This window comes from Sander vitreus, chromosome 5, assembly GCF_031162955.1.
Source record: "Sander vitreus isolate 19-12246 chromosome 5, sanVit1, whole genome shotgun sequence".
NCBI lineage: Eukaryota > Metazoa > Chordata > Actinopteri > Perciformes > Percidae > Sander > Sander vitreus.
In genome coordinates, this window is record NC_135859.1 from 6,504,980 (window position 1) to 6,524,856 (window position 19,877).

At 41.8% G+C, this 19,877-nt stretch overlaps 1 protein-coding gene across 1 annotated transcript; it reads left to right on the plus strand.

The window, feature by feature from the left end:
* The first annotated feature begins 3,533 nt into the window (after positions 1 to 3,533).
* anapc5 (anaphase promoting complex subunit 5) lies at positions 3,534 to 17,747 on the plus strand. The gene is made up of 17 exons (XM_078250267.1): positions 3,534 to 4,089; positions 4,180 to 4,259; positions 5,072 to 5,181; positions 5,303 to 5,546; positions 5,774 to 5,840; positions 8,273 to 8,374; positions 8,488 to 8,678; positions 8,756 to 8,837; positions 9,033 to 9,125; positions 11,725 to 11,906; positions 12,173 to 12,308; positions 12,461 to 12,535; positions 13,059 to 13,180; positions 13,283 to 13,390; positions 14,891 to 15,038; positions 15,575 to 15,737; positions 15,856 to 17,747. The coding sequence occupies exons 1-17, from the start codon at positions 3,892 to 3,894 to the stop codon at positions 16,074 to 16,076; spliced, it is 2,322 nt and encodes a 773-aa protein (XP_078106393.1). The 5' UTR covers positions 3,534 to 3,891; the 3' UTR covers positions 16,077 to 17,747.
* The last annotated feature ends 2,130 nt before the right edge of the window (positions 17,748 to 19,877 follow it).

Here is a 19,877-nt window from a genome sequence, read left to right on the forward strand (position 1 = left end):
ATTAGTCGTGCAATAGAAAACTCAGATTGGACAGATAGTCTAGCTAGCTGTCTGGATTTACCCTGCAGAGATCTGAGGAGCAGTTAACCACAGTCCACATAAATCGATGAGCTGGCAGCACCGGAGCAATCCCCGAAGTTGAACGTCGTGGATATAGACTAGTTCAGACTAAGAAATAGCTGATTATCCATGTATAAAATATGATTAAGGCAGAAAAAGGGCTGCCAGCTCTCAGGTGACTGTCAGACTTACACAACTGACACGTTTCACACGCCACACCTCACTTTTCTCACACAGAGAAAATCTGATTAATAACTATATCTATAACTGGATACATGTGCGCTACAGACTGCCTATTGGTAATGTCATGGCCCGGCTCCCTTGGGCACATTGTGGGATCAGAAAGAACGGTCCTAAGGGAGAGCTGTGTGAACTGTTTTCAATGTGTCAGTCTCCAACACGCCTGTTGATGTGCAGAAGAAACTGTGTAGAATAATGAATCAAAACGGCTCTGTCGTTACAGCAGTCTGATGCTGGTTGCACAGAACGTATCGAGGGGAATCTGCCGCGCGTAATTGTGACTTCATCATCTCTAAAGTTAATTAACTAATAATGACCATTTCACGGTTTCAAACCTAAACATTCTAAATGTGTCCCAGTTTATTTTCCTGTTGCAACCAAGGAAACTTTACACATAAGCTGAGGCTGCAGCCCCTGAATTGGGACACAGCTACACACTGCAGCCATTTCCATGTTTGTTTTTTTTGTCCATCTGCCAGAAATGACACCAGCTGACAGGAAGTAAACATGGACAGTGAAACTGTCTATATATTTGATAAGATATTGCTCAAATTTCTGTTGTTAAGAAATAAAGGATTCACTTCAGACTGTCTCTGACTACGGACATGTAGTATTTCAAAAACTCAATGTAATGCAATGTTACATTATACCCTCTATATGTCTCTCAGACCTCGATTAATTAGGCCTAAGAACTAACTAATAAATCGATAAGTTGTTGCAGCCCTAAATTACACATTCATGTTTGCAAATTCATGTTTCTGTTCCTGCAGCTATAACAGTATGTGCCAGAGCAGGAGTCCATTTAATCAGAATTGTCAAGTAAAAATGATGGGAAAAGCATCATAAACCACCAAACACACAACAGCGAGTTAGCAGGCAGACCGTGAGTCTGAAGAAAACTGCAGAATGAACAAAAAGGAACTTTGCTGATTGACAATATTCTCCAGATGCCCATTAGCAGGATGCTAAATTTAAAGGTGCTCTAAGCGATGTCACGCGTTTTTTAGGCTACATCATTTTTTGTCACATACAGCAAACATCTCCTCACTATCCACTAGCTGCCTGTCCCCTGAACACACACACTGTAAAGAACTGTGGTCTCTGTAGACAGCCCAGGCTCCACAAATGGCAACAAAAACAAACTGCGCCAACCTGCACCACGAAACATAACAGTCTTCCAGCATTAGCCAATAACCGACAAGAAGGATTTAGGGGTGGGGGTGGGGGGGGATAGTGTGCGGAAGCACGGAAGGGAGGGAGAGGGGACCAAGGGGGTAATGCCGCGTTCTATTTACCTTGGAACTCGGAAGCCGGAGCTGGGAATGACGTCATACCCGAGGTTGAATGCGTTCCATTTAAAAGTCGGATTTTCATTGTTTTCATTAGCTCTAGCCCGGTTAGCTATTGTTAGCAATACCAGTTGATAACAACGCATTACGCCGTTTTTTGTGCATACAAACAGCGTATGGCGCCATTTTGATGCTAACAAGCACTCACCCCCCGTTAGCATCCCATTGACTGCCATTCATTTTGACGTCACTTTGACAGCAAATAACTTCACATCTGAAGCGTTTAAAGACTTTATTTGTCCATTGTTTATTTCTAAAGAAACACGACAATGTAGAAAATGCTCCATTACCTTGTATCTCACGTTATGGGTCCGTAGTATACGTTTTTGTAAAAATAGGCTAACGATTGTGTCATAACCACGCGTCTTACTGTCGCATAGTGGAGGAATTACCGTATAGTACAGGAGAAGGTCGCAGGCAGTTTCGACTTACATTAGCTGTTTAAGTTGAATTACTAATGTTAACTAGCATTTTAGTTAGCAATAATTAGCCTGTGTCCATGTTATCTCCTTACATATACCTACGCTTGTTTTGTTTGACAATACTTCGAACGTCAACAAGAAGTGACATCACCCAGCATCGCTTAGAGCACCTTTAAGGATGTTTTTACACTTGGCCCGTTTCAACTTTTGAACTCATGGTGATTCATCAACATCATTTAGGCCATGGCTTTTCATCTATCATGTTAAATGCGTTCAAATTGTAAAAAAAAAAAAAAAGCTAATGACAGCCTACAGCAGGCTAACGTAGCTACGTTACGTCCGGTACATTAGTGTGTGTATTCTGTAGAGAAGAGAGAGGCTCGGGATGTGATGGTTTGGGCTCTTGAATCATGCTAGGTTATACGTTGTTCACAGTCAATATGTTACGCGAGTTTTCAACCAACAATCAGAGTGAAAGTCGCCTTATTTTGTTATGAGATGATAAATGAATGTCCTAATTGGTTAATGTCATAAACTTTGCATTTTAAAAAAAAATGTATAGCCTAATGTGCCTTCACAACAAGGACCACTGAAGAAGAGAGAGAAAGAGCTCAAAAAAGCAGCTAAAAGATCTGCAACTTTGCAGAGCTGGATTTAAACTGCCAGCAGACCAGCTGTGAGAGAAGCATTTGATAACATCAAGCAACCATCCTACATTAGTCATTTAATGTGAAGTAGGCCTATTTTATCAGAAGCATTTTCTTTAAGTTGGAGTAGGCTAATAACTAATTAAAAACAAATGTTTCATTAATAATAAATACACAGTAAATTGTGTCTGTGCCGTGTATAGCAATGTGAATTAGTTATTATTTTATGTATATCAAAAGCTCCAGTTCACAGAGCATTTGAGAACCAGGAGATCGAGTAAAATACTTTTACAAGCTGTAGTCAGTAGTTGTAATTGTTCTTTATAATATATGTATAAACATAAATATTTGTTATGGTGCCAAATCATAACATTAGTTATCTCAACCAGAATCATTGAGAGCAGCCAAAGTCTAAAGGTCAACTGGCAGCACTAGTGTCAGTGTTCAGCTTTTTAGCAGTAAAAAGTACAGTATACTGTATTCAGATTCTAATAATTCTATTCAAGATGAGGCCTAGCACAATATTAGGTTGGCTTTTTTTTCCAGATTAGAGCAATAGCCCCTCTAAATGTCTGTGCACGTCCCTGTGTATAATTAATAATGATGGTGAATGATGGTGTGTGTGTGTGTGTGTGTGTGTGTGTGTGTGTGTGTGTGTGTGTGTGTGTGTGTGTGTGTGTGTGTGTGTGTGTTAGTTTATCTATTTAGATTTTCTTTTTTCTGAAGGGAATCAGAAGTCTATTGTCTGATCTACACTCCGGAGCAGAAGGTGGCAGTAATGCACCAATGAGCTGGATGCCAACCGCTGTAATGGAATACAACAAGAAGAAAAAGAAGAAGAATGAGGAGGAGGACAGAAGGAGGGTAGTTTGAAAGCAAAGCGGCAATTTCTGTCAACATGTAAATAAACCAAATTACCTGACAAGACCAAAGTGAGCGTTCACTGTCAGTAAAATTCCGTTTTCTGCAAATTAGCAGAGCCTAATCGTTGATGTTTTATTGCCGTCTTCTCGGGACTAACGTTAAATGAACTTGGGACGCTAGCTAGCTAACGTTATGTTAGCTGCTGCTGCTGCTGCTGGCTGTCTTTAACTTTTATTTCCGCTAAATATTGACCCAGTGTACCTCAACATTGGGTTATTTCATCGCCGTAGCCTAACACAACCTGTCAAAATGGCGAGTGTGCATGAAAGTTTGTATTTCAACCCTATGATGACGAACGGAGTGGTCCATGCTAACGTGTTTGGTATCAAAGACTGGGTGACTCCGTATAAAATCTCCGTCCTGGCGCTGCTGTACGATATGACTGCGTCCAAAATCACACTTCCAGAAAGGAGACGACTTAACAAACTAATCCTGCCCTTGCAGCAGGTTGGTTTCATTAATGCAGTTATCTTGCATACCGCTGTGTTGTAGCAGGTGTTTCATAGTTGTATCTTTTGTTTCTGGTGGGGTGTTCAGGGTCCAGACCTGACTCTTGGCCAATTCCTGAAGACTGTGGAGGAATGTTGCCCTCAGACTGCATATGCTGTCAAACTCAGGTATGCTGCTTCAGTATCAATATTCGGGTAACTAAACGCTACTAACTACTGGTGCTAAGTTCAGGGAAAATTGGACCACATAATTGTAATGTAACCTCTCCATATTCAACCCCTCGTCCAAGTCGTGAGAGGTGGAAACAGGTAAAGTACGGGATTGCTGGGCAGGGCGAAGTATGTGTCATGTCACGATATTACGAAATTTAAGACGACATCTACTCCCATATCACGATATTGATATAATATCGATATATTGCCCAGCTCTACTGCGCAACAAAAGCCGAAAGGAAGTTGTGCATCTGATCTCCCTCCTTACAACCAAACACACTGCAAGGATTGGTGCCTGGAACATCCGAACAATGTACCAAGCCACTAAAGCCTCACAGATAGCAGAAAATCACTAAAAAAGAACTAATTGAAACACAAATCAAACGCAGGAAATGGGGCTGGCTAGGGCATTCCCTGAGGAAACCTCCCTCGACCACAACCAGACAGGCCTTAACCCTGGAACCCACAAGGGGGAGAAAAAAAAAACAGGAAAACCCAGAGAAGGTCTGTGGAGGCACAAGTCAAGGAAACGACATCATTCTTTAAGGAAGCGGAGAAGACCGGCCAACACCGAACCAGCTGGAGAAAGTTCATGAATGACCTATGCTCCCCAAAGAGCAAAATAGTTTAAATGAATTGTAATGTAGCCTTTTAGCGATGACATCTACTGACTGATATAATAACCGCGGTCCCAGACGATACAATTTCACGATAATGTTAAAATATTGACGTTGTCTAGTTTCTGAGGCGGTTTTTCTCTTTCACAGGCTGCATGAAATGGCAGACGGAGAGCTGAAAGACATGGAGTACTTCTTTTCCACTCTTCCCACTCCATTCTCTGCTTTTGATTCAGAGGCTTATAAAACCAGTGTCGTGGGTGAGTAGCTCACACACGATTTGTCAGCTCTTAAAGTCTGATTACAACTTGTGAAATGTCTGTGTTATTCTCATTAAGAAGACTTGCGTTAAGCTGCGCCTCACTTGTTTGTTTGTTTTAGGTCTTTTCATGAGACACATGCTCCTGGCCTACAACAAGCTGTCTTTCAGTCAGGTCTACAAGCTGTACAAGTCCCTGCAGCATTACTACCACAGTCACTACGCCAAGCCTACCGATGGCCAGGTGAGTTTGCCAGTGCTGGTTGCTGACGATTCCGACATGGACCTCACCAGCACCGAGGATACTGTCGGGGACAGAATAGACAGAGAGGAGTTGGACACCCCGCTGCACGAGTCAGAGCTTCGGTTAGTGATGCTGTTCTTGGATCAAATCTTTTGATTTAGTGTAACATATTTTACTTTAATTGGGGGGGAATCTTGAAAATTTCGACCTTATTTTTTGGTTGTCTGCACCTACTACTTTGTGAAATGTCTATGATAATCGGAAAGACTTTTATTTTAATGTTAATGCACCGGGACTATTGTTAAACGCAGATCTCATGTGTCTGTTTGTTGTTTTGGCTCTTCTCCAGAAATGACAGTACTCCGAGCAGAGGTCCCCTGTCACAAAAACAAGCAGAGTACTTTCTTGCAAAACAGGTGAGTGTTTAAATCAAGGCCGGAATTAACTGAAGGGCATTAGTAGGGGTGTGCAAAAAACAAAAACACAACAAAAAAAAAATTTGTATCGCGATTCAAGCTCTACCGATTCATAGAATTCCAAAAATCGATTCCTATATATATATATTTTTTGTTTTGTTTTGTAATGCTGTGTATACTATTGTCCTGAAATGAGTTTAGCTCGCCATTCCCATAGACTGCGTCCCATAGTCTGCACTGCGTCAAATTCACACTGACGCCTGGGCACTCTTGTCATCAAACAAAAGAAGAACGAGTGCAGCAGAAGTAGTTTAGTCGGCGCAAACAATGGCAAACCTCACAGTAAGAATGATTCAACCTGCTACATCCTCATCGTAGGCGAGAGTTTGGGCACATTTCGGCTTTTATAACCTCGAGGGGAAGACGGAACTTGATGGGAATCATGCTATATGCAGGCTTTGCAAAGCGAAAGTTAAGTATTTTGGAAACACCACAAACTTGAGAACTCGCATGGTACGCCATCACCCAGAGATTAACATTAAAGACGTGGACCAACAACAACCTAAAGTACCTAACATGCCAGTCAACTAGAGATGTTCCGATACCAGTATCAGTATCGGCTCCGATACCGCCTAAAACGCTGGTATCGGTATCGGGAAGTACTGGAGTTTATACACAGATCCGATACCACGTAATAAAGCCCTTAAGAAAAAATACGTTAAAGTAGTTTATTTGTTCTTTTTCCGTTATAACTGACTGTCAAACTGCAGAATAAAAGAAAGTTCTGTGGCATTCATGTTTCACAAAGAGTTTAACCTGAGTCAGACCGACAACAAAGATAGAAATCATATCACATCCATACAGGGATAGTAGTATACAGTTGTTAAAACATAATAAAATATATGACACACTGGTATCGGATTGGTACTCGGTATCGGCCGATACGCAAGTTCAGGTATCAGAATCGGTATCGGGAAGAAAAAAATGGTATCGGACCACCTCTACAGTCAACCAACGCACTCTCTTTCAATGCTCTAAACTCCCACTCAACTCTGAACGAAAAGCTCTTTTTATTTAACAGTTTTATTTTATACTTGAATTAAATGTATTTGAAAGCTGGCCAAAGCTTGGCACTTTGCAGTTTTTAGTTGCAAAAGTTTTTATTTTTGTATGAAGACATATAAAGTAATATCAAACTACATTTAATTTGTTGCCTTTCTTTTCTTTTAAATTGTACGTCTACTGCAATCACGTGGGAAAAGTAACTACATTCACATACTGTGAATCGCTTTTTTGAATCGAGAATCGTTTTTTGAATCGAATCCTGAGCCTAAAAATCAATATCGAATATTTTCTGAATCGTGCACCCCTAGGCATTAGTGTCATCTTGCAAGGTTTCCGCGGGGTCTTAAAAAGTCTAACATTTCAAAATCAAAGTTTTAGGCCTTTAAAAAGTCTTAAATTCGCTGGAGCATTGGGTTCTAGGTCTTAAATAATGTTTTTTTTTTTTTTTTTGGATTCCGTGGTGTCGTAGTTCTTTCTTTCGCTCGTCCAAATATAATTAGCGCTATATGAAGAGATTTGTCATTACTCTGTGTCGCTTTTATTCAATTTGAATACATGTATTTATCTTTGCAAGTACTTTTGTGACTCTGCATTTCGTTTCACTTTAATGTCGTGATATAGGTCTTACATTTCATTCATAAAGGTCTTAAAAAGGTCTTCAGTTTGACTTGGTAAAACCTGCAGAAACCCTGTCTTGGTCAAACCAGCAGATTTGACACAATAGGTAAAAAAAAAAGAACCACACATCAAGAGTTTCAAATCTAGATGTGCTTTTGTATCCCTTCTAGGGATACTTTGCCGATTATTCAACCAACTTTGTATCATAATAATGTTGGTAGTATGTGTAAAGGAATTGTGGTAAACTTCCCTCCATCTTCCCAGGTGCCCAGATCTCCCTACTCGCAGGCCAGCAGAAAAACCTCTAATGACGCGTTTGACGCATAACGCGTCACTTGGAGGTTTGATGCCGGCCCTAGGGCCTGTTGCTTGAACTACAGACTGTACTTCAGCATACGGACACAAAGAGTATAGAAGCGAATCGGGAGCGAGAAAGAGAGAGAGAGAGCCCTCCCTCTCTCTTTCTCAAACTCTGACCCAACTCAGATCAAACTGTAAAACTAGGCAGTGCTGATCAAATATAAACCGGAATTCTGTTACTGTATTGCCTGTTTCCCGCCTAAAATGTTTTCATCAACATATTTTAGTTCACTGTTTAACTGTTATATACGAGATCGTTTGTTACCAGCACCGACAATTCCTACTGCATGGACAGCCCAGTTTAATGAAAAGCCCCTCTTTCCAGCGGTGAAATACTTTTTTTAAGGGGCTTTTTACAATTTTTTTTTTCCCCCAACATCTTTCTACAGGCATATCTTCTAAAGAACGATGAGAACAAAGCACTGAAGCCGGCTGCGCTGCAGGAAGAGCTCAACAACATGCTGAAGTTCAACCCCGATTTTGCTGAGGCGGTGAGCTCCATCCACTTAACTTTCCCTGCTATATTAACCCTTCTACCAGAGGAGGAGGGGGGGGGGTGGATATGTTCTTCATCAGCGCTGTGTTTTTCACTCGCTCTCCTCAGCATTACCTGAACTACCTGAACAGCATGAGAGTCCAGGACATCTTCCTCTCCGCCCACAGCCTCTTGCATTATTTTGACCGCCTCATCTTGTCTGGAAGCGAGGGAAAGAGCAACGGGGACGAGGGCTACGGCCGAAGTCTCCGCTACGCCGCTCTCAACCTGGCAAGCCTGCACTGTCGCTTCGGCCACTAGTGAGTACAAGACCTGCTGGAGTTCCTACAAAGAGTGGATGTGTATAAAACATGGCTCCCTTTCTCTTTTCCCTCAGTCAGCAGGCTGATCTGGCTCTACAGGAAGCTATCCGCATTGCCCAGGAGTCCAATGATCATGTGTGCTTACAGCACTGTCTGGTAAAATTCTACTGTTATTATTTTACTGCGTGTCACTGTTGCATCATGATCGATGGTTCATTATGTCTAAATTGAATGAGTGTGCCTTAGTTCTTTTCTGCCTGAATTTAATACGAGTGTGCCTTAGTTTATTTCTGCCCGAATTAATGAGTGTGCCTAGTTTATTTCTGCCTGTCTCTTTGTGTCCCACATCAGAGTTGGCTCTACACACTGGAACAGATGAAGGGAGCTGACAGCACTGTGTTGACTGAGGATTCGGTGAAAATGGCTGCCCATTTCTGCCTGCCAGTGAGTGCTACGTGAGCTCTTAAAACAGAATGCCTATATTAAACGGGCCGTGGCTGTTTATTGTGATCATTATTTCATAATTGCCTTGGCTCACTTCTCCCAGCGGTTTTAGTTTGCCAAACCTTTAACGCAAAATGCTGTAAACTTCACGTAGCAAACCAAATGAAACTAGACACCATCATGCGATGGGATCAGTATCAAATTAGGTAATACATTGCACCGGAAGTTTACCAGAGCACCTCAACATTATATATGTTCATCACTGAATTTTAAACATGGTTGCATTTTAAAAAAAAGATGAGAACATTTGAAAATGATCATTAATGAGAACAAATGTGCAAATTAGAGGTAGAGGTATTTGAAATAATGTATAGAGTAAGAAAGACTTTTTAAAACCTTTATTTTATTTATTGAATTTCCTTTATCACACCAATTAGAGACAATGATATGATATATCATGTTGCAGAAATGCTTAAATACCTGTTGCTTTGATTCAGTGAAGTGTACTCTTAGAAGAAAAAGAAAAAAAGCATTAAGCTAATACGAGGCAGCTGCTTTTCTGAGGACTTATTATGTGATTGAGTGTTTTGCACTTTGTCCGCAAGGGCCGCATTTTCTGTTAGCCAGTTAGCGCTCAGGAGAATTAGGAACCAATCTTCGGTTAGTCAGGTGTTCCACCGGAAGCACAGACAGTTTTTGACCACCACGCCACCACGGACCACACAGCCATACACATACCGATACAGTCACACACAGTCACCAGTTTGTGTACTGGTTTGAACTCGAGATGTCGGCTCCGATACCGCCTAAAACGCTGGTATCGGTATCAGGAAGTACTGGAGTTCATGCACCGATCCGATACCACGTAATAAAGCCCTAAAGAAAATCTACGTTAAAGTAGTTTATTTATGTTCTTTTTTCCGTTATAACTGACAAATGACTGACATATTCTGTCAAACTGCAGAATAAAAGAAAGTTCTGTGGCGTTCATGTTTCACAAAGAGTTTAACCTGAGCCAGACCAACAACAAAGATAGAAATCATATCACATCCATACAGGGATAGTAGTATACAGTTGTTAAAACATAATAAAATATATGACACACTGGTATCGGATCGGTACTCGGTATCCGCCGATAACGCAAGTTCAGGAATCAGAATCGGTATCGGGAAGAAAGAAATGGTATCGGGGCATGTCTAGTTTGAACTGCAAATACGACTTGAACTTTATTTGATCAAACAAGGTAAAAAAAAAAGTGCATCAACTATTCAGCCCGTGGTACAGCAAGCTTGGGCTTAGCCTCTACAGTGAGAATCAAACTTAAAAAGTCAGTTTGGCTCTTTGCATTAGGAGTTTTGTAAATTGAAACTGCTGTGAAAACTAAACTGAGCCAAAGCAATCATGAAATACGGGAATAGAGGTGTTCTTCATGTTAATTATGTACAGTAACAGCTGTTCCATGGTGGGCATTAGATCAACACGTTAGTTGCAAGTCAGCACCTCTCATTAGCTAATTGTTCTGTTTGTTCTTTAAGTAAATATTCCTTCATAAAAATAACATACAGGAATACAGAGAACGCTTCAAATATGAAGCAAGATTGCAAAAGAAAACACAGCTTGCCACACATCATAAAAGCAACATAGAAAGCATCATCCAGCAGTCATTGTACGTCTGCATATGTGTTGTCCACCACACTGATTGATAAAATTGTAATTCCCCCCCCTGGGGATCAATAAAGTATATTATTATTATTATTATTATTATTATTATTATTATCCTCAATGCAATAATGTATCAGTTACATATGCAATATCTGTTATTTATTCACTGCTGCTACTTATATATTCACACTGTACTTTGTTTATGCTGTACTTATTTATGTTGCACTACAGTAGCATTTGTACAATCCATTGTTTTAGCTAATCTTTTAACCCAGTCTAACTTTAAACCTAATCTTACTTTACTTCTACTTAACTTTTTTATTTCTTGCACTGTTGCTATGTTACTTTATACACTTATTAGTCTCTATCCACGACGTTCCACTTCCGGGGTTGCTCCGGTGCCGCGGGGGAAATTCCGCCGGATGCATGACTTTTCGCCGATATATACGTCGCCTTCCGCTTTCTTTGTGTGGGAATTTTAAACTCCGGTGGATTTGTGAGGACTGTGGTTAACTGCTCCTCAGATCTCTGCAGGGTAAATCCAGACAGCTAGCTAGACTATCTGTCCAATCTGAGTTTTCATTCGCACGACTAGAACAACTTTGGAACGTACACACGTTCCACCAAAACCAGTTCCTTCCCGAGGCTATTTATCAGCGGCTCCGTGCGGAGCAAAGCGCCGCCCATGAGTATTGTGATTGGTTTAAAGAAATGCCAATAAACCAGAGCACCTTTTTCTCCCTTCCCATAATGCTGTGTGGACTAGCCAGACCCTCCTCCGCAGCGCTGTGGAGGAAGGTCTGGCAAAGCGAGACCATACACGTTTTGACTAGCTCTTTTCTTACTTAACCTTGAATCGGACTGTGTGCAACTGCAACTGAACCATTTCCCTGAGGGGATAAATAACGTATTCTGATTCTTATTCTCCCTGCTGTAGTACCTGGCATCTCTGGGCATTCAGTCTCTGGTCCAGCAGGGGGCGACACAGGGTAAGACAGCCCACAAACTGATGGACGCACTCAAGGACACGGACATCCTGCACTGGAAGCACAGTCTGTCGGAGCTGATCGAGATCAGCCTGGCTCAGACTACGTCCATATGGAGGATGTTCGGCAAGAGGTCAGCCTCTTCAACTCGCCACCCCGACACACAGTTGTCAGTTGTGTTCACTGTCACTGACAGTAAATCAGCTCTGTGAAACACGGTTAAAAACGTCACATGTTGATATGCACGGATTAACATTTCGGACATCTAATGTACAGGACAAACCTGTCATGAGCATTAAAAAAAAAAAACAAGTTTAGGTGTAAAAACACATGACTCCGAAGTGTCTGCATGACCAGCACTTTTTCTCAAAGTCAATTACGTGCCTGTGTCTCTTGCAGCACCATGGCTCTGCAGCAGGCCCAGCTGCTTCTCAACATGAGCAGTCTGGAGCCAGTCAACTTCGGGGTCCAGCAGAACAACACTGAGGCGTTCGCCGTGGCTCTGTGCCACCTGGCCGAGCTGCACGCTGAGCAGGTAACACATTTAATTTGATCTCATCTGTGTGCTTTCCGGCCCGCTGCTTCAATATCCATTAGTCAGTTGACCCAGCTTTGCGGGAAGGTAATAAACATCGATCAGGTCTTCATGGGCAGAGTTCAACATGTATATGTTTGCTTCTGTTGCAGGGCCTGTACTGTGCAGTTTCTGAGATTCTCCAGCATCTGAAAGAACAGTTTCCTCCTCACTCGCATCATGCCAAGGTGTGTTCTCTCAGCCATACTGTATTATTCAGTGCTGCCCTATAAAGGCAGAGAGCAGTATCTGCAGAAAGACAGAGGTGGAGAAAGGTTATCAGGCTGGCTGGCAAGTTGTGGAACATATAGGACATTTGTAATGCCTCTATTTGATGTCTTTTTAGGCTCATTTTGTAACCCAACAAATCATCCCCATAGAACCTTTATGATAACTGATGATTTTGCTTTGTGACGGCACCTTCTATATAACCAACTCAGAGAGCACTTACTGAAGTTACGCTGGGTTTTTAGCTTTTGTTTTGTAGTTACTGCTATTTTCACATGCTTATTTCATTGCATAATATTTTTGTCAAAAAGTCTGATTCCGTTCTTTAGTCCATTTTATTGTGCTCTGTAGTGCAGAGGTGAAAACTTGCTTGCTTTATTCTGTGGTGCTTGATATAATGTAGCAGAATCCATGATGGGAAATGTAAAAACAATTACGTGAACTGTTTTTTGTTTTTCATTGCCCTAAATTGTCCCAATTCAGCTCTGGATGCTGTGCGATCTGAAAATCCAGTTTGAGAGACATATGAACGAAGGGAAATACCATTTGGCAGAGCCACTAGTCACGGCGATCTCCGCCTTAAACAAAACAGAAGGTCTCTACAGGTAACGCCAAGGCACAGATCTTCAGTTCCAATTGCAACGATGGCTGTCTCACACGTGTTATTTGTGTCAGAGCTGTCACAGTGTTTGTGTGTTTGCCGACAGGAAAGCTCAAGTTCTGAAGGCTCTGAACCGGAGCACTGAGGCGTACAGTATCTTACAGCGGCTGCAGGCGCACTGTGAGAAGACTAAACGTACCGAGGTGGTCATCAGGTGACTTGATCATTTCTGATACCATGATTACTAGGGGTGGGGGGGGGGCGGGGATCCCAAATCGTATGTATTGTGAATTTTTTTTTTTAACCATTGATTCACCTAAATATTTTCTGTTTTATACGGTACCGCTGACGGCGACTACATTATATCCGTTTTCAGCAAAAGAGTGCGGAAACAGAAAATGCTGAAAATCCATGTTATGAACTTCTTTACAAATGGAATTAAATGTCAGACTGACTGACGTGATGTGCATTCTTTTTAGAAAACAATTAGTTTTTAGAAATGTCTCATGATCTATTCTCTAGAAGTGTATTATTTAAAGTGCTCATATTATGCTTTTTGGCTTTTCCCCCTTTCCTTTATTGTGTTTATATATCTTTTTTGTGCACGTTATAGGTTTAAAAAGTGAAAAAGCCCAAAGGGACTTACCATCTCCAACAGAAAACACTGTTCACAAACTGCTCCAAACAGCTCTATTGTAGTCCAGCCTTTACTTCCGTGACGAACGTTATAATGCTCGCCAAGCTGCTAGCGTGGCACTCCCTCATACTCTGCTTGTGACTGGGTAGTAGCATAGTAGCAGCCCTTACCTAGCTACTGCACATGTGCGACTCCCAGCAAAAATGGAATAGAAGTGAGATGCCTCACTCGGTAGCTAAAACGGAGAGCTCAACACACAGGGTGAAAAGAGGAGCTGCAGCAATGTGCAGTACAACAAAAATATTAATTAATGGTTTTTTTGAAAATGAAACCATGTAAACCTATTCTGGTACAACCTCTAAATACAATTATGAACCTGAAGATGAGCATAATATGAGCACTTCAACTTTTTTGTTTTTGTTAAAGAAGGAAAAGAAAATCGCAATACTCAATACTATCGCATCACAATACTTCTAGAATTACAATAAGTGAAAATTGCATAATACAAATCGAATCGGCACCCACGTATCCTGAAAGAATCGATTTGGGACAAAAGCATATGGTCCCAGCCCTAATGATTACCTCTTTCCTGGATTGTAGAGGAGAGTGAACTCACCTAAACGTCTACCTTCTTTGTTTTTATGTGTGGAATCGTACCGACTAAACTATACTCACCAAAGAAATGTCGGTACCAATACGGGACTTCGATACCGGTTCCTGAACGCTACTTTTTTCAGTACCAATTTTATGAAATCCATTTTAACAAAAAAGAAAACTACAACATTACGCCACAAATCTTTTTATTTATTTTTCAGCTCCTACTACGTGAGCCCCGTCTCTGTGCGTAACTTGCGAGTTTTTCCTGCCTGCCTTTTATTAGATCTTGGTAGAAGCATGCTGCATGCTTACTGGCTCACTGACGCTAATGAGATTTACTCCTTAGGTATTGAAATTTGATATCGAATGACCGAGGCATTTTTTTCGACACTTAGGCGGCAGTTCGGTCAGTGCCTAGAAAGTATTGAATTTGGTACCCAGCCCTACTTTGACATCACTGCCTGTTTACGTCTGATACAGAGTTATGCTTTCCACCGCTGAGCTCCACTGGGAGTCGTCTGGCTTCTCCACAGCTCTTCCTCTCCTCCTGCAGGCCTTGGCTCTGGCTAGACAGCACCACCTTCAGTCCCTGGCCTCAGAGACCATCCTCCACCTGGCCTTCACTCAGGTCAGCCACAACAGGAAGACAGATTTCACTCAAACACTGTTACAGCTCTCCATATATGCAAATCAGTGGTGGACTGTAACTAACTACATCTACTCCAGTACTGTACTTAAGTACAAATGTTTTGCCACTTGCACTTTACTAGAGTCTTTTCATGCCACTTTCTACTTCTACTCCACTACATTTCAGTTCCCTCCACTATGTTAATCGGACAGCTTTAGTTACTAGTTACAAAAAACACTTTCACTTTTCATACAATATAACGGCCTACAAGTCAGCTGAAGTGATTGGCCGATTAAACACTTAGTCGATTAGTTTAGATCGTTTCCCGTTTCTAAAGTGCGAGGATTTTCACAGTGTGGTATTAGTATATTTTTACTTAAGTAAAGGATCGGAATACTTATTCCTCCACTGATTCAAGTCAATCACCATAGTCTTTTATTGAATTGCAGTACAGCTGGTGTCCACGCAAAATAAAATAAAAGCCACACAACACGCATGGTTTCTTTATTGTCTTTGTTTCCTCTCCTTCCCTGCAGCTGATGTTGGGGGTTCCTGAGCACGCTCTGAGTGTTCTGCATGAAGCCATCGAGCCTGTTCTGGCCCACGGCTCGCTCATGGACAAGGGCCGAGCCCTGCTGCTGACGGCCCGCTGTCAGATGGCGGTGGCTGGGTTCAGGCCAAATGGACAAGCGCAAGCAGGTAACACACACACACACACACACACCCACCCCCCCCCGCCACAGAACACTGATCCCTATCTCTAAGTGTTGTACATACAGCCTCTTTTTACACACTGCTGCTTGTTGTCTCGCTGCAGATTTGCATTTGGTGGTTTTGGCTGTTGACACGCTAAATGAGGCAACAGCCTATTTCTCCAAGCTGAACTGTAAGGAGCGGCTGCGGGACGTCCACTACCTGCAGGCCCAGCTCCACCGCTCTCTGGGGCAAACCTCGCAGTGCAACAAAAGTGCCATGCTCTTCCGGCTACTGGACCAGGAGCTGCAATCACCAGCACCACCGGTCTCCATGCGACTGTAACTGCTCCCTGTCCAACAACAAACTAGACACAAAGGACACAACACCTCCTCTAACCACTAGATGGTGACGAAGATCTGTCCTGCTCTGTCAGCACTAAAGCATTTAATTTGTTAACATTCAGAGCAATTGTGGAACTCTTTGCACGCAATGCCTGGGTAATAATCATTAGACAGGACAATGTCAGTAGTCATAAACAGTAGACCCATGAATAGATCAGGTGTCTCTTCACTCGTGGTCAGGTAGAGTTGAGTGATGGCCTGATGATAAACATAATGTGGTTTTTTGAATACTTCCGCCACAGCAACAGTCCAGGTCTGTCAGACAGACACAACATGCCTTGCGCCGGCGTGGTAGAAACATGGAAGGTTTATCAGGAGCTGTCTCAGCCGGTGCTGCTTTAACCACCTCTTTTTGAAGGACGAGGGTAGTATCACAGTTAGCTACACGATGAATGTGTTTCAGTGGCCCGGATGATTCATATACACCAGATACTGTTGCTGTATTCCGCTAATGTCTGAAATGATTTGTGAAAAAGATTTTTGGCTGATAACATTACATTTCGGTGTCCTGATGGGCCTGTGATCCATTACCCGCTGCACTTTTTTCAAGAAAATAAACGACTTGCTTAATCTTGTTTAGGTTTCAGTTAATCTGACATTAACAGGAATAATTGTTGGGTGATGGATCTGCAGTGGGAATATCTCTGCAGTAGAGTTTAGTTATACTTTCACTGGTATTGAAAGTTGCCCGTATCTTCCTGAGCAGGCATCTCAAATGTGGAGTGTCTGATAGGAGCCCTCGAGACCTGTGGACAAGAATTGTTTTCGGTCTCGTTTACCATCTGTGCCGGCCCCCTGAAAGTTCCTGTTTACTGGGTTAAAGTGCTGCGTTTGGCTTTGTGTCCTTTGCTGCATAAACAGATGGAGAACAGTGATACGTAGTAAAAGCAGGCCTGTTTTCTATGTAAATATCACAGAGTCATAACACCCCACTTTCACAAGTGAGGTCTTTTCACTGTTGCTTGTTGCGATGTTGCTTCAGGCACAGGGCCATATGGCACCTGTATTTACATGTTTGTCTTTATTACAACTGTGTGTAAAGTATGTAGTACTTAGCCAGTATGTAGCCAGTTCACATGGTGAGTTTAGGATGAACTGATGCTCCTCATAACACACTTTAAAAGGAGTGCGTGCGTGCGTGTTTTGTGTAAACGGGGCAGAGTTTATGGTGTTCAGTTTATGCTTTTACCCAGAGAGTTTTTATGTTGCCGGTATAATTTGCTGCTGTGGGATTCAAACCACTAATTGTTATCCATTAAGTTGCACAGAATCAGAGCTTTCTATTTGAATTTGACGCTCTACTGGTTACACAAAGTGCTTTTAATGCAGCAGAGCAATTTACATGAGTTGAGAAAGTTCTATCACCTGTGAGATTGTACATGTCTTTCAAATCTGAACAAATGGAAAAAAAGCAGCTAAAAATATTTTTTTTTTTTAAGCTCAGAAAAGTTATGAATGACAAAAATCTGACATTTTTGAGATTGCAGCTGGTTACTTGATTTTTCATTTTCTCAAAGAGCACACATGGGTGGACATGAATACTGATTGAAAGTCACTGGAGAGTGAAAATAAAACCGGGTCAGTCTCTTCAGGGGGCCCTGAGTCCTACACACATTTTGTTTACCTCATTTGACCGTAGTTGAACCTCTGTCCTAAAAAAAATAAATAAAAAAAATCTTTGTTCATTATGGGCGTGAATTACAGTCAGGTCCATAAATATTGGGACATCGACACAATTCTAATCTTTTTGGCTCTATACACCACCACAATGGAGTTGAAATGAAACGAACAAGATGTGCTTTAACTGCAGACTTTCAGCTTTAATTTGAGGGTATTTACATCCAAATCAGGTGAACGGTGTAGGAATTACAACAGTTTGTATATGTGCCTCCCACTTTTTAAGGGACCAAAAGTAATTGGACAGATTAACAATCATAAATCAAACTTTCACTTTTTAATACTTGGTTGCAAATCCTTTGCATTCAATTACAGCCTGAAGTCTGGAACGCATAGACATCACCAGACGCTGGGTTTCATCCCTGGTGATGCTCTGCCAGGCCTCTGCTGCAACTGTCTTCAGTTCCTGCTTGTTCTTGGGGCATTTTCCCTTCAGTTTTGTCTTCCAGCAAGTGAAATGCATGCTCAGTCGGATTCAGGTCAGGTGATTGACTTGGCTATTGCATAACATTCCACTTCTTTCCCTTAAAAAACTTTGGTTGCTTTCGCAGTATGCTTCGGGTCATTGTCCATCTGCACTGTGAAGCGCCGTTTAATGAGTTCTGAAGCATTTGGCTGAATATGAGCAGATAATATTGCCCGAAACACTTCAGAATTCATCCTGCTGCTTTTGTCAGCAGTCCATCCATCCATCCATCCATCCATCCATCCATAAATACAAGAGAACCAGTTCCATTGGCAGCCATACATGCCCACGCCATGACACTACCACCCCCATACTTCACTGATGAGGTGGTATGCTTTGGACCATGAGCAGTTCCTTTCCTTCTCCATACTCTTCTCTTCCCATCACTCTGGTACAAGTTGATCTTTGTCTCATCTGTCCATGGGATGTTGTTCCAGAAATGTGAAGGCTTTTTTAGATGATGTTTGGCAAACTCTAATCTGCCCTTCCTGTTTTTGAGGCTCACCAATGGTTTACATCTTGTAGTGAACCCTCTGTATTCACTCTGGTGAAGTCTTCTCTTGATTGTTGACTTTGACACACATACACCTACCTCCTGGAGAGTGTTCTTGATCTGGCCAACTGTGAAGGGTGTTTTCTTCACCAGGAAAAGTATTCTTCGGTCATCCACCACAGTTGTTTTCCGTGGCATTCGGGTCTTTTGGTGTTGCTGAGCTCACCGGTGCGTTCTTTCTTTTAAGAATGTTCCAAACAGTTGATTTGGCCACACCTAATGTTTTTGCTATCTCTCTGATGGGTTTGTTTAGATTTTTCAGCCTAATGATGGCTTGCTTCACTGATAGTGACAGCTCTTTGGATCTCATATTGAGAGTTGACAGCAACAGATTCCAAATGCAAATAGCACACTTGAAATGAACTCTGGACCTTTTATCTGCTCCTTGTATATGGGATAATGAGGGAATAACACACACCTGGCCATGGAACAGCTGAGCAGCCAATTGTCCCATTACTTTTGGTCCCTTAGAAAGTGGGAGGCACATATACAAACTGTTGTAATTCCTACACCGTTCACCTGATTTGGATGTAAATACCCTCAAATTAAAGCTGAAAGTCTGCAGTTAAAGTACATCTTGTTCGTTTCATTTCAACTCCATTGTGGTGGTGTATAGAGCCAAAAAGATTAGAATTGTGTCGATGTCCCAATATTTATGGACCTGACTGTATCTTTCACTTTCGTAAACATTGCGAGATAGGGCATGGACTTGGCGGAGGTCTGCGCTCTCCGAATGCCCTTTTAGTTGTGTATGTTTTAGTGCTGAAACAGTGAGTTGATTAATTGGTTAGTCAATAGACAAAATGAATTGACAACAAACTGATGAATCTTTTAAGTCATTAATCAAGCAAAAATGCCAAAAATTCCCTGTGCCAGCTGCTTTTCTGTTTTTGTGCCCTGCATTCAATGTATTTGCCATAATACATATTATATGATCTGATATAGCCACAAACTAGTAAAAGAAAGAAAGTGTATTCTTAGTTCATGCCTAATATTCTAGTTACAGAAACAGCACAGAAATACCCAGAGGGTCCGTGTGGTAAAAT